This window comes from Balaenoptera borealis (assembly GCF_965194805.1).
Source record: "Balaenoptera borealis genome assembly, chromosome: 3".
NCBI classification, from domain to species: Eukaryota; Metazoa; Chordata; class Mammalia; order Artiodactyla; family Balaenopteridae; genus Balaenoptera; species Balaenoptera borealis.
The window spans coordinates 83,387,048-83,399,815 of record NC_138866.1 but is presented as its reverse complement, the minus strand read 5'-3'; the positions used below and the strand labels follow the sequence as shown (position 1 = coordinate 83,399,815).

The window sequence follows — 12,768 nt, the reverse complement described above, 5'->3', positions numbered from 1 at the left end:
CCCAGTTCTGGTCACTCTTAGTTTGAATCCTGTCCCAGGCAAGAGACTAGCCAGTATCAATTCAGGAGCAAAGCAAACCAGCTAAGATGCTCTCTGCTCAGCAACCAGGGCCTTGAAAAGTGGGGCCTCAGGGTGCCCTTGATGCTCTTCTGTCTGCCCTGAGCCCTCCCTCTCCCCAGGCCCCCTCGCGCAGGGCTGGGCCTAGTCTGTGGTTCTTAGTGCTGGAAGGTGGGGGCAGGAGTCATCAGGTGACTCTCTATCCCCCCAGAATGATGCCATCAATCCCGAGGACTTCCCAGAATCCGTCTACAAGAGTTTCCTCATGAACCTTTGTCCTCGGCCAGAAATAGATGAGATCTTCACTTCCTAGTGAGCTTCTTGGGCTGGGCTGGTCTCGGGGAAGGGGTGGTGGCTAAAATTCCCACCTGCCATGCTGACAATTAGGTAGCGTCGCTGGAGAAGAGGGTTGTCCCAGCTCCCACCACACACAGCCCCGCGCCCAGCCCAGGGGATATAGAGGGGACCTGTGCTCCTCTCTTTGGCCTGCAGCCACGCCAAGGCCAAACCCTACATGACTAAGGAGCACCTGGCCAAATTCATCAACCAGAAACAGCGCGACTCCAGGCTCAACTCCCTGCTGTTCCCGCCTGTGCGGCCTGACCAGGTGCAGGGCCTCATCGACAAGTACGAGCCCAGAGGCGTCAACGTGCAGAGGGGTGAGGACAAGGGAACTTCTGACCCTCCACGGTCCTCTCCGGTCCTGGCAGCTGGGCTGCTGCCCTGACAACCACCCCTGTCCCCCAGGCCAGCTGTCCCCCGAGGGCATGGTATGGTTTCTCTGTGGGCCAGAGAACAGCGTGCTGGCCCAGGACAAGCTGCTGCTGCACCACGACATGACGCAGCCGCTCAACCATTACTTCATCAACTCCTCCCACAACACCTACCTGACAGGTGGGCCCTGGCGACCTCACTGCCAACCTCCCCTTTTACGGGGGCTGTTCCTGCTACCTGAATCCCCTGCAGGGGTTGCCCCCGGGCTGCCCACTATGGAGTGGGGCGGGGCAGAGCTGGACTGCCCTTGAGTGAAGCCCCCGTCCCTCGCCCCTCCTCTGGCTCAGCCGGCCAGTTCTCAGGCCTTTCCTCTGCGGAGATGTACCGCCAGGTGCTGCTGGCGGGCTGCCGCTGCGTGGAGCTGGACTGCTGGAAGGGGAAGCCCCCTGATGAGGAGCCCATTATCACCCACGGCTTCACCATGACCACAGACATCTATTTCAAGGTGAGACTCGTCGTGTGGGGGCTGGTGGCAGCGGCACTAGGGAAGGGCCCTGGGCCATGAGCTTTTTGGGGTTGGGGGGAGTGAGGCCAGAGAGGAGGGATGGCTGGGAGGCCTTGGACCAGTGTGGGTACTAGAGAGGACCAGAAGAGACACAGGGCCAAGAGTGGCCCTCCAATTCTATGTGTGTGTTGAAACTGGGGAGCGGGGAAGGGCGCCGTTGAGGGAGGGGAAGCCTGGAGGCACAGCACTGACCTCCCCATGGGGTCCCCTTCTCCTCCAGGAAGCAATTGAAGCTATTGCAGAAAGTGCCTTTAAGACCTCCCCTTATCCGGTCATCCTGTCGTTTGAAAACCACGTGGACTCGTGCGTATCCAGGCCATCCAGCCTCATTCTCTACCCTGTCCCCATCTCCCGCCTGCAGCTGCCCTCCCCACAACTGTCCCCAGCCTCTAGCCATGCCTTCTGGCTCTCTCCCCGGTCTCAACACAATCTCCTTGGGACCCCAGGCTCTCCTGCCTGCGTCCCTGCCTCCCCAACATCTTGAGCCCCTGATCTGGGTCATCAGGGGGCACAAAAAGATGGACAAGAGGGTGGAGTGGAGCTGCTGAACCACACCCACTTCTGCTCCCTGCAGACCCCGCCAACAGGCTAAGATGGCCGAGTACTGCCGAACGATATTTGGGGATATGCTGCTCACAGAGCCACTGGAAAAGTTCCCAGTGAGTGGACTTCACCGTGGACCATCTGGGTCTGAGGGCTGGGGAGCCAGGGCAGGGTGCCAGGTTAAGGAGGCAGATCTCCCCAGAGGATGCTGGGGTTCATTTGGGAGGACGCGGGGCTGGGGTCCTATCATCTACCACGTGTTAGGCACTGTGCTGGGCTTGGGGGGTATGTCAGTGGCAGAGGGGCAGTCCCAGCCTTCAGATCACTTACCCTCTAGTCAGGAGGCAGACAAGTAACCAGGCCATTACAACCAGTGGCTGCTATGAGAGTACCTGGGGCTCCATATCTGGTCTTCAGGATCAGGGAAGGCTTCCTGGAGGAGGTGATAGCTAAGCTGAAACCTGAGGGAAAGAGTGGATTTATCTTGGTGAGAGTGGGGAAGGGTGTTCTAGGCAGGCTGAGTAGTTGAGAAAAGATCACTGAGGAGCTGGGATAAGTTGGGTCAGGCAGGGGTTTAGCGCACGAGGTGGGAGTGATGAGAGGAGAGACTGGAGAGGTAGGCCTGGGGCAGGTGGGGCGTAGCTTGCCATGCAGGAGCTTGGGCTACATCCTGAAGGTGAGGAGATAGTGCTGAGGACCCTCTCTCCTCTCCCACAGCTGAAACCAGGCATCCCCCTGCCCAGCCCTGAGGATCTCCGAGGCAAGATCCTCATCAAGAACAAGAAGAAACAGTTTTCTGGTCCCGCAGGCCCCAGCCAGGAGCCGGGTGGGGAGGCTGAGGGGAGCGGCCCACCCAATGTCCCTGTGGGTGAGGACACAGGTGAGTCGGCCTGGAAGGAGTGGGGGTGGCCGTGGAGGAGCATCTGGAATGGGAGAGAGGGGCTGGGCCTGGAGGGGAGAGCCAGCCTGGTGCGGGGGTCTCCCCCGCCCCCAGTGCTGATGGAGCTGTATGTGGCAGTGTGGGCTGGTGAGGAAGGGGCTGAGCTGGAGGAGGAGGAGGTGGAAGAGGAAGAGGAGGAGTCGGGAAGCCTGGATGAAGAAGAGATGAAGAAGATGCAGTCAGATGAGGTGTGTGGGGAGCCCCGAGGCCCTTCTGCCAGCTCCACTGCAGAGCCCTCCAGGCGGGGGCGTGGGACCGGGTCCCTGGGCTCTGAACTGGCCTCTTCCCCATCCTTCCCCCTTCTCCCTAGGGCACAGCGGGCCTGGAGGTGATGGCTTACAAGGAAATGTCCAGCCTAGTCAATTACGTCCAGCCCACCAAGTTCATCTCCTTCGAGTCCTCTGCCCGTGAGTTAGCATGCGGTGGTGGTAAGCTGGAAGTTAGGCTAGATTCAGGAGAAGGCCCTTAGGAAGCATGTCCTGATGCCAGAGCAGCCTGATGGGCGGGGGTGAGAGCGAGGCGGGTCCTCCCTCTCCTTGGGCTGGGGGCCCTGCTTATAAGTACCCAGCAGAGGAGCCAGGCGAAGGCATGTTTAAGTGGCAGTGGCTCCCAGTGTCCCATCACTGTACTGAGAACTTGGCACCAAGCAGAAAGCTCTGGAGTGTGTCGGTGACAGGCATTTACCAAGGGCCACCTCGGCCGGGCGGCCTGGGGCTCCTGCAGCTTCCTTCTGTGGCTGCCTGGGCGTGAGAACTCCTGGGAGGGGGAGGAAGGCAAAGAAACCAGCCAGCGCACACCTGCCCCCTGTTCCCTTCCCTTTCTGAGTGCGTCCATGCTGTTTACCTTTATCTTCTCCGGACATGCGCGCAATGAGTTCCTCTCACCCTCTGTGCACAGCCCCGACACGAACACCTTTTTCTGTACGCACTCCGCAGCACTGGCTCCTCACCCCTGAAGCCCCAGCCTGCACCCCCTCCTGTGCACCACCCTTGCTGTGCGCCTCTCACCCCTGCACCCTGCTCCCTGTGCATCACAGCGTGCTCCTGACCCCCGGGCTCGTCGCTGCATGTTTCCCACACCCTCTGAATCCACCCAGGGCATGTACCCCACCCCTTAGGACTCTGGCACGCACACCCCATCCCTGTGCGTATGTATCCACTGTGCGTACCCTTTACCTCCAACACACACTGCTACCCACACAGATCTGCACATTCCCCACCCCGGGGGTGGCCCCTCAACCCTCAGCCCTTGGTGGAAACGCTAGGTTGGAGGCATCTCTGTGCTGGAGGGAGCCGCGCCACAGGGGAGGGCAAGTCTGTGGGGAGGGGACGGGCTGACGCGGACTCTCCTTCCTCTTTCTCCCCTACACAGAGAAGAACCGAAGTTATGTCATTTCCTCCTTCACGGAGCTCAAGGCTTACGACCTGCTCTCCAAGTCCTCAGTGCAGTTTGTGGAGTATCCTTGAGACCTCAGTAGCCAGGGTCCCTGGTGGGGTGGAGGGAAGGGGGAGGCCTGGGACGGGGCTCGCAGGGGGTCTGTGGGTCTTCCCGGTGCAGGTGGCTTTGCCGGCTCCTATACCCTGCGGCAGCTACAACAAGCGCCAGATGAGCCGCATCTACCCCAAGGGCACCCGCATGGACTCCTCCAACTACATGCCCCAGATGTTCTGGAATGCTGGTTGCCAGATGGTTGCTCTCAACTTCCAGACGATGGGTGAGGGCATGCTCAGGCCCTTAAGAACCTTCCCCTGCCCCTCCCACCTTTACCCCTTCCCTGGGGATGGGGGGTCTTTGGAACAGACCTGGGGGCGGGGGGGGCTGATGTTCATTTAGACTCTGGGCGCATGTGCATGTGTGTGAGCGTTTAGTGCATCAGCTCATGCTTATGTGACTGCACGTATACGAGTATGTCTGTGATGATGCCAGGGTGCTGGCATGGGTTCTGGCTGCTCGGCCTGAGTGGGTCTGTGGGAACACCTGCTCCACTGGCCTCAACTCCCACTGTGAGCTTGAGGTCCGGTTGTGGCTTTGCTCCTGCTGACTCCAGGTTGCGGGCCCTTCCTGAGAGATGAGACCCTAAGGAACCAGGCTGGGACATGAGAAACCCTCATCCTCACGGTCCACCCAACCTCCCCATTTGCGAGACGGGAAAGGCTGGGAACTGTGGAAAGAGAGGCTGCGTGCAGACCCAGAGCCGGGCCGCCCTTCCTGAGTGCCCTTGTCCCCCCAGACCTGCCCATGCAGCAGAACATGGCGCTCTTTGAGTTCAACGGGCAGAGTGGCTACCTCCTCAAGCATGAGTTCATGCGTCGGTTGGACAAGCAGTTCAACCCCTTCTCGGTGGACCGCATCGACGTGGTGGTAGCCACGACCCTTTCCATTACGGCAAGGCCCTGAGGTGGACAAGTGGCCGGGAGGGCGGGGGTCTTGAGGAGAAAGACACAGGAGCCCCACTCCTCCATTCCCAACCCCCTCCCCTGATATCCCGAAAACTTCAGCCCCAGCCACTTCGTGCAGTAGCAAGTTGCCTTGGAAACTGCCTCCTCCTCAGCACTGGAGGCTGCTTCTTGGTCCCCATGGAAACCAAGGGGAAGGGCTGAGGCTGGGGTGGGGGAAGGGGAGAAGAGTGGGGCAGCAGGAGCCCCAGGCCCCGGGGGGAGGGCCCTGTTCCTTCCTCGCTGGGGAGGGAGGTGGGGAGGCCCACACCTCTTCCCTAAATGCTGGAAGCACCCTGGGTGCCAGAGCTTAGCTGTAACCCTTAAGCCACAGAGCCTCTACTCTGTGGCCAGAATTGAATGGGGCTCTTCACAGTACCCAAGAATGGATGTTTCAGCTAGGGGGGCTGGAGGCCCTAAGTTCTGGGGAATGGCCTGGGTGGGGGAGCTGATGCTGGTCTCCCATGGGCCGCAACCTCCAGGTGATCTCTGGGCAGTTCCTGTCAGAACGCAGTGTGCGCACCTATGTGGAAGTGGAGCTGTTTGGCCTTCCTGGGGACCCCAAGAGGCGCTATCGCACCAAGCTGTCACCCAGTACCAATTCCATCAATCCTGTCTGGAAGGAGGAGCCCTTTGTCTTTGAGAAGGTGGGGTGGCTAGATCAGGGCAGGGGCTGCGATCTGTCCCTAGTTCTTGGTCTCTACTCGTAGAAGAGAAAATACATAAAAGGATTTCCTTGATCCTCCTCCTCTCCCCACCCCTCATCTGTGCCCTCCTGAGTATCAAGAGTCCAAAAACCAAGTTTACAGAAATTTACTTCGTGGGCAAGTTTTGTATGTGTGTGTACATGTGTGTATGTGCATGCTTGTCCATGTTATGATTAGAGGCAGAAATGTGAACTCCCAGACCAGGGTGCAGGGACCCAAGGAATCACGGGGGCCTTTTGCTCCCATTGGATACCTGTTGACAAAGCTTCCAAGGGCTGTCTGCACCAGGCCCCCTGGAGCCCTGGGCTGCATATCCAGCTCTCTGCTCTGTGTGGACCAGCCATGACATGAGCCGTTAGGATGTCTACGTGTGTGGCTTAGCGTGGGCCCTCTGTCCTCACCAAATCCAGTAAAGCCTGCCATGTTCTCACACTGACCCTAGATTTCTGGAATCAGGGAAGGGGGGCAGCTTGGCCACTCTCTCCCCTCTCCAGCTTGTCCTGTCCTGAACTCTCCCCAGATCTTGATGCCTGAGCTGGCCTCCCTCAGGGTGGTTGTGATGGAGGATGGCAACAAGTTTCTTGGACACCGCATCATCCCCATCAATGCCCTGAATTCTGGTAAGGATAGGGGTTCTTCTTTGCTGTTGCCAGTGGGTCTGAGACCAAGACCAGCATCAGGATCCCGTCCAGAGGGTGGGGCAGCTTCAGGGAGGTGGCCTTGTCATGTTATCAGCCCGGGAAAGTGGGGCAGGAATAGTACCTCTCCAGGACACTGACAGAGGTGGGGACTCTGCCCACCCAACAGAATGTCTCTAATTCTCTGGAACTACTGGGGCAGTTTCCCAAGTAGCTCACACTTATTGGGCACTTAAAATGCTTTACGGGCTTATAACACTTTCTCACTTAATCCTAACAATAACCACATGAGGTAGAACCAGACTAAAGCTGGAAGTGTCGAGTACTGGGCTGCTGGTGAGCAGGGCTGGGCAGCAGTGGGCTCTGGCTCACTGGCCACTGGTCATGTCCCACAGGATACCACCATCTGTGCCTGCACAGTGAGAGCAACATGCCGCTCACCATGCCTGCGCTCTTTGTCTTCCTGGAGATGAAGGACTATGTACCTGACACCTGGGCAGGTGGGAGGCCCGTGGAACGCTGGAAGCCCCAGGGTGTCCATCCCCCCTCCTCTCTCCGCAAGCCAGCCTCCAGAGGGGGGGCAGGACAGGGTATCCTGGGGTAGGTGAGGATAGGGGAGGCTCCCAGGTACATCTCCTTACCAGGCCCACCATGTCCCTGTGCACCCAGATCTCACGGTGGCCCTCGCCAATCCCATCAAGTTCTTCAGTGCCCATGATAAGAAGTCTGTGAAGCTCAAGGAAGCCATGGGAGGCCTGCCTGAGGTCTGTGTTGTCAGGTCCTCTGCCAGGGGCCCCCACGAGCTGCACCCTCTCTGTGGGAAGATGAGGGAGGCAGCAGAGTCCAGGGCACAGGGAGAGAGGCACCTTCCTAACACGCTCTCCCTACACAGAATCCCTTCCCTCTCGGGGGTCCAGTTGCCCGCCAGGTCAATGGGGCATCGGCTCCAACGAGCAACGGGTCAGCAGGTACGCACTGCGGGGTCCCCCCACCTACCGGAAGGGTCTCGACTTCTCCGCTGCACCGGTAGGCACATCCCAGACGGGCGGCAGTTCTTTATAAAAACAAAAACAACCCCGAAAACTTTCACCTGGGGAGGGAACGGCTGCATGTGAAGCCTCGGGTTGGGCAGTGCGCAGTATGGGGCCCACACCGCCACCCGCGGGAGGCGGGGGAGCGGCCGAGCCGAGGGCACCGGAGAGCCTCTCCTTTGGCTCTTGCAGCAGACGGGGCCAAGGCCAGGGAGGAGGCCACGAAAGAAGCTGCGGGTAAGGCCTGCTGAGACCGAGTGACGTTGGGGTCGAGCCCGGGGAGGGTCCGGGACTCGGGGTGGGGGGCGGTTCCCGGGGGGCGCGCGCCTCACCCCTGCCGCAGCAGAGCCGCAGACCGCCAGCCTGGAGGAGCTGCGGGAGCTGAAGGGCGTCGTGAAGCTGCAGCGGCGGCACGAGAAGGAGCTGCGGGAGCTGGAGCGGCGCGGGGCGCGGCGCTGGGAGGAGCTGCTGCAGAGGGGCGCGGCGCAGCGGGCCGAGTTCGGGCCGCCGGGCGCTGGGGGCGGCGGCGAGGGCCGGGGCCGCAAGCTCGGCCCGGGGAAAGGCTCCCGCAAAAAGAGGTAAGGGCGGCGGAGGCATCCTGCCCCCCGCGGCTCGGGCTCGGGCGGCCTGGGGCTCACGGCTTGTCCCCACATGGCCTCCGCAGGACCCCGCCGGGCGAGGACCCCGCCGGGGCGGCGCCGGCCGAAGGCCCCGAGGGCGCGGACGCGCGTCTGCGAGAGCTGAGGGACAGGCTGGAGCTGGAGCTGCTGCAGCAGGGCGAGGAGCAGTGCGAGTGTGTCCTGAGGCGCAGGGAGCAGCAAGTGGCCGAGGTGCCAGCGTGGGGGAGGGGAGGGAGCGACGGCCCGACCGACCCCACACCCTCCGCACAGCCAAGGGCATCTCTTCCGTCTTAGCTTAGCCGCTCCTTCCTCTCCCTCAGCAAATGACCAAGATGATGGAGCTGGCCAGAGAGAGACAGGCTGCAGAGCTGAAGACCCTCAAGGAGACTTTGGAGACGTATGCCTCCCTCCCTTCTTCGCCTGACTCTTAACCTCCCAGGAGGGCCCAAGCCGCAGGAAGCATCTTCCTGATGCCCGTTTCTCTGCAGTGACACCAAAGAGATGAAGAAAAAGCTGGAGGCCAAGAGGCTGGAGCGGATCCAGGCCATGACGAAGGTCACCACAGACAAGATGGCTCAGGAGAGGTGAGCCCTGGAGGGGAGGCGCAGGACTCAAACTCCAGGCCCAGTGCTGAGCAGGAACCACACTGGGTGGGAAGGGGCCTTCCTACAAGTGGGTCCTGACTTGCTTCCCAGAGATGTGCCTGTCTCCTGGTTCTGGAAAGTTAATTCTACTTCCGTCACCTCTGATCAGAGAATGTCCTCCTTAGGCAAAACACAGATGCCACCACTATTTGAGGACAGAGAAGAATTTAAGGGAAAATCAAGTGTGTAAAGAGGGAGGTGAAACCTTGGGAGAGCTGATTCCCACCTGCACTTTCCCATGCATGCCTTGAAGAACAGTGCGTTTTAGTGAGGAAGGCCTTCCCTCAAAGGGCCCCCAGGGCTCCCAATATCTCCTTAGATCCTCCTTGGGTCCCCATGCTTACCCCTCTGGCTGGTTCCCAGACCAGACATAGATGCATGCCAGCCACAGAGGGTGGATGTTCTCATGTTGCCTACACCCTGTGGAGACTTTGTTTCATCCAGCTCTTCCCAGGGGCGTCCTGCCCTCTCTGAAACTCTGATCACCCCAACAGGTTGAAGAGAGAGATTAACAACTCCCACATCCAGGAGGTGGTGCAGGTCATCAAGCAGGTGTGTAAGAGCTGTGCCCTTCCCAAACACACTCTCTCTCTCTGAGGGAAGGGGTGGCCCCAAGGCCTTTACTTTGCCCTTAGGAGATGCACTGTTGAGAGTGGCCCCCCAGCTAGGGATGGGGGGGAGAGGCAGTAGAGGGGAGGGGCTTCCCCTAGGCCATCCAGGGTTCTGGCCTTTGTGCAGAGGTTGGGATACCAGCCTAAAGGAGTCTGTCTTTGGCCAGCTGCCCTCGATGGAAATGATATGGGCCAGCTGGCCAAGGGGAGGTGGGATTGGGGTGGGTGGGTAAGAGGGAGCAAGGGGGCTTCCAGAGTCAGGCTTCCAGGGAGTCAGAAGAGGAAGGAAAGCCCTGTGGAGAATGGCCCGAAAGCTCCCTGGGGATTACTAACAACAGTAACAGAGCTACCAGCTCCTGAGTCCTGACCTTGTGCAGGCACTAAGCCGGGTGCTTCACAGGAACTGTCTCAGATAATCCTTCACAATCCAGCAAGACAGGTACTATTATCCTCATTTTACAAATTAAAAAACAAAACAAAACAAACAAAAACCCCAACTTTTCAAAGGTTAAGGAATTTGTCCAAAGGCTCACAGCTGGTTAACTGGGATTGTAGCTGGATTTCACCCCAGATTGCCTGCCTATGCTGTCCTGATTCTCTGTCTCTCACTCCTGCCCAGATGACGGACAACCTGGAGAGGCACCAGGAGAAGCTGGAAGAGAAGCAGGCAGCCTGCCTGGAACAGATCCGGGAGATGGAAAAGCAGGTGACGGGGGGACCACTACCCTGGCCCACAGCAGAGCTGGCCTGGCTCCAGGGTGTAAAGGGACCCAGCTCTGGGGAGCTGCCAGTCAAGAGGTGGGTGGTGGTGGGGGACTCGCCCCTCTCCAGGGGGTCAGGGCTCTGATTCCCAGGGGATCATAGGCAGCTCTGCAGATCTCTTTGCTTGGTTGGCATTCCCTCTCCTGAAAGACCCCCTGATGGGCTCCACTACCCCCACCTCCCACCCTGATCTCCTGGGAGGTCTGAACAAACCAGGCATCTCCTGGTTCCACTGTTCAGGCAAGAAAGAGTGGGCAGGTGGCCCATCCTGAGCCAGGGGGTGGTCCTTGCTGTCCCCACAGTTCCAGCAGGAGGCGCTGGCAGAGTACGAGGCCAAGATGAAGGGCCTGGAGGTGGAAGTAAAGGAGTCGGTGAGGACCTGCCTCAGGGCCTGCTTGCCCTCTGCGGAGGAGGACAAGCCTGAGAGGACCTACAGGGTCTCCAGGGGGCTGTGTGAGCAGGATGCCCTCACAGAGAAGACAGACGCCCAGGAGAGCCTCCTCTGATGCCCCCATGCCCTTGGGACGTTCTGCAAGGACATTCACCCTTCCCTGGGATGTGGGTCCATTCCCCCTGGAGGAAAGGGCCCCAGCACTGTGAAGCTGCGGGAAGCTGGAGCTCCCTTGGACACTGGAGCCCCTTTCTCAACAGCCAGGCTAAGTAGGAGGCAGGAACCAGGCCATCTGGGGCCCATCTGGGGCCTGGAGGTCCTCTCCAAGCCAACATCCTGCTCCTCCTGCTTCCCCTTCCCCTCTGAGTAAGTGTCTGTCACATGTTTGTTGAGGGCAAAAGAATATGAACTTGGAGGCAGGAAATGCGGTCCTGGCCCCACTCTGCATTTCCTAGTGTGCCACTCTGGACTCAGTTTCCTCACCTGGAGGGTTAGGCCTGGCCACCTGGAACCTCCACTCCATCACCTGTAGTTCAAGCAGGTCCAAACTCCAAACTCTCCTGCCATAAGGCGGGCAGCTCACCCTGGCTTCTAGGCCCCATCTCGGGCTTGCCCTGAGTTGGCCTCATTGTCAGCTCCCTGATACAGAGTCCAGCACTTCCTTCCAGCTCCCTGGGGACAGCTGCTCCCAGGATCCCAGGCTAAGGTGGCTTCCCTGCCTCCTGCCCTTGGGGGATGGGAGGCTGATGTGGAAAAGCGGCCTCAGCTGTGTGGCCCTCAGGCCACTGAGACAACTGGGGCTGGGGGTGAGGGGAGAAGGACGGCCTTTTGTGCACTCTCCCACCCAGAGACCAGCCACACCTTTTCCTAGGCCTGGGGGGTACTCCCCAGCATGTGCCCCTGCTCAGACTGTCTGACAAGGTCAGCACCATTTTCTCTCCTGACTTTATGAGGTTTATTTATTTTTCTCTTTCTTACTCCTACTAAAGAACCCTGTCTCAAGATTTCCTGCCTAAGCCTGGCCTCTGTTCTACAGCTAAGAAAGGGGGGGCAGGGCTTCCCTGGTGACACAGTGGTTAAGAATCCGCCTGCCAGTGCAGGGGACACGGGTTCGAGCCTTGGTCCGGGAAGATCCCACAGGCCGCGGAACACCTAAGCACATGCGCCACAACTACTGAGCCTGCGCTCTAGAGCCCTCGAGTCACAACTACTGAAGCCCGAGCACCTACAGCCCGTGCTCCGCAACAAGAGAAGCCACCGCAATGAGAAGCCCACCCACCGCAACTAGAGAAAGCCCGCGCGCAGCAACGAAGACCCAACACAGCCAAAAATAAATAAAAGAAATGGGGGGGGGCAGTGGAGTAGAGTGGCCCCCAAATGAAGTGGGCTGGGGAAAAAGTCCATGAGAGTTGACCTGGGCATGAGGTCCCTTCTAGAGCCCAGTGGAATGGCCCTGCCTCTGGGCTTGAAGAGGATTCACTTCCCCATCTGCCGGCCCTGATGCCACAACCACTGGAAAATGATGTCACCCTTCTGCACCACTCCTCACCAGATGTGGCCCTTCCTTGTCTCCACCCTCAGGGCTGGAGCAGAAGAGCCTCCTGCAGAGGTGCCCCCCACCCTCTTGGGGAGTCGCAAGCTGTCAGGCCACCTGGGCCCCTTTAGGCAGACTTAGAGAGGTGGGATTCTCAGGCTCCTGTGGCAGTTATGGTTGACCCAAACACAGGCTGTAGAGAGGCTTCTGGGCAGCTATTCACTGCACCTATTGACATAGCCCAAATCCCAAATGAAGACAGACACTGGCTTTGGAGAGGCAGGGTCCGGGTTGATTCTGGGAAGAGGTTGTTTTCTTATCAGAGAGTTGTAGCAAATGCCATTAGCCAACCCCCCCATCCCTCTGGGGGCTTGATCTCTGGGATGCTAGCAGTCCCTGGCTGCAGGGTGAGGCTAGGCGGCCTGCTCATTCACAGGAGTAAGGCCTGTCATTGGTCAGCCTGCATACACACTGGAGACAGCAGAGGTCGGGACACCTACACCCAAGGGCAGTGCCCTGTCTTCAGCACTCTAGCTGAGCACTCAGCTGCCCCATCTCCTCCCCAGCCCAGGGGTA

At 59.4% G+C, this 12,768-nt stretch overlaps 1 protein-coding gene across 13 annotated transcripts in view; it reads left to right on the top strand.

Moving 5' to 3' along the window:
• PLCB2 (phospholipase C beta 2) overlaps positions 1-11,507 on the top strand; it is a 31,474-nt gene extending 19,967 nt beyond the window's left edge. For 6 of the 13 annotated variants that reach the window (XM_082385803.1, XM_082385795.1, XM_082385804.1 and 3 more), the window contains 25 exons: positions 269-369; positions 550-716; positions 805-951; positions 1,119-1,276; positions 1,557-1,639; positions 1,911-1,995; positions 2,597-2,759; positions 2,898-3,007; positions 3,130-3,226; positions 4,191-4,275; positions 4,409-4,533; positions 5,050-5,204; positions 5,737-5,901; positions 6,482-6,581; positions 6,995-7,099; positions 7,269-7,363; positions 7,492-7,567; positions 7,823-7,867; positions 7,974-8,208; positions 8,295-8,460; positions 8,571-8,647; positions 8,739-8,834; positions 9,389-9,446; positions 10,125-10,211; positions 10,570-11,507. In XM_082385803.1, the coding sequence (XP_082241929.1) occupies positions 269-369; positions 550-716; positions 805-951; positions 1,119-1,276; positions 1,557-1,639; positions 1,911-1,995; positions 2,597-2,759; positions 2,898-3,007; positions 3,130-3,226; positions 4,191-4,275; positions 4,409-4,533; positions 5,050-5,204; positions 5,737-5,901; positions 6,482-6,581; positions 6,995-7,099; positions 7,269-7,363; positions 7,492-7,567; positions 7,823-7,867; positions 7,974-8,208; positions 8,295-8,460; positions 8,571-8,647; positions 8,739-8,834; positions 9,389-9,446; positions 10,125-10,211; positions 10,570-10,773 (2,985 nt within the window). In that variant the 3' untranslated portion in view covers positions 10,774-11,507. The other 7 variants (XM_082385801.1, XM_082385802.1, XR_014242756.1 and 4 more) reach the window with 7 other exon arrangements.
• Positions 11,508-12,768: the final 1,261 nt, after the last annotated feature.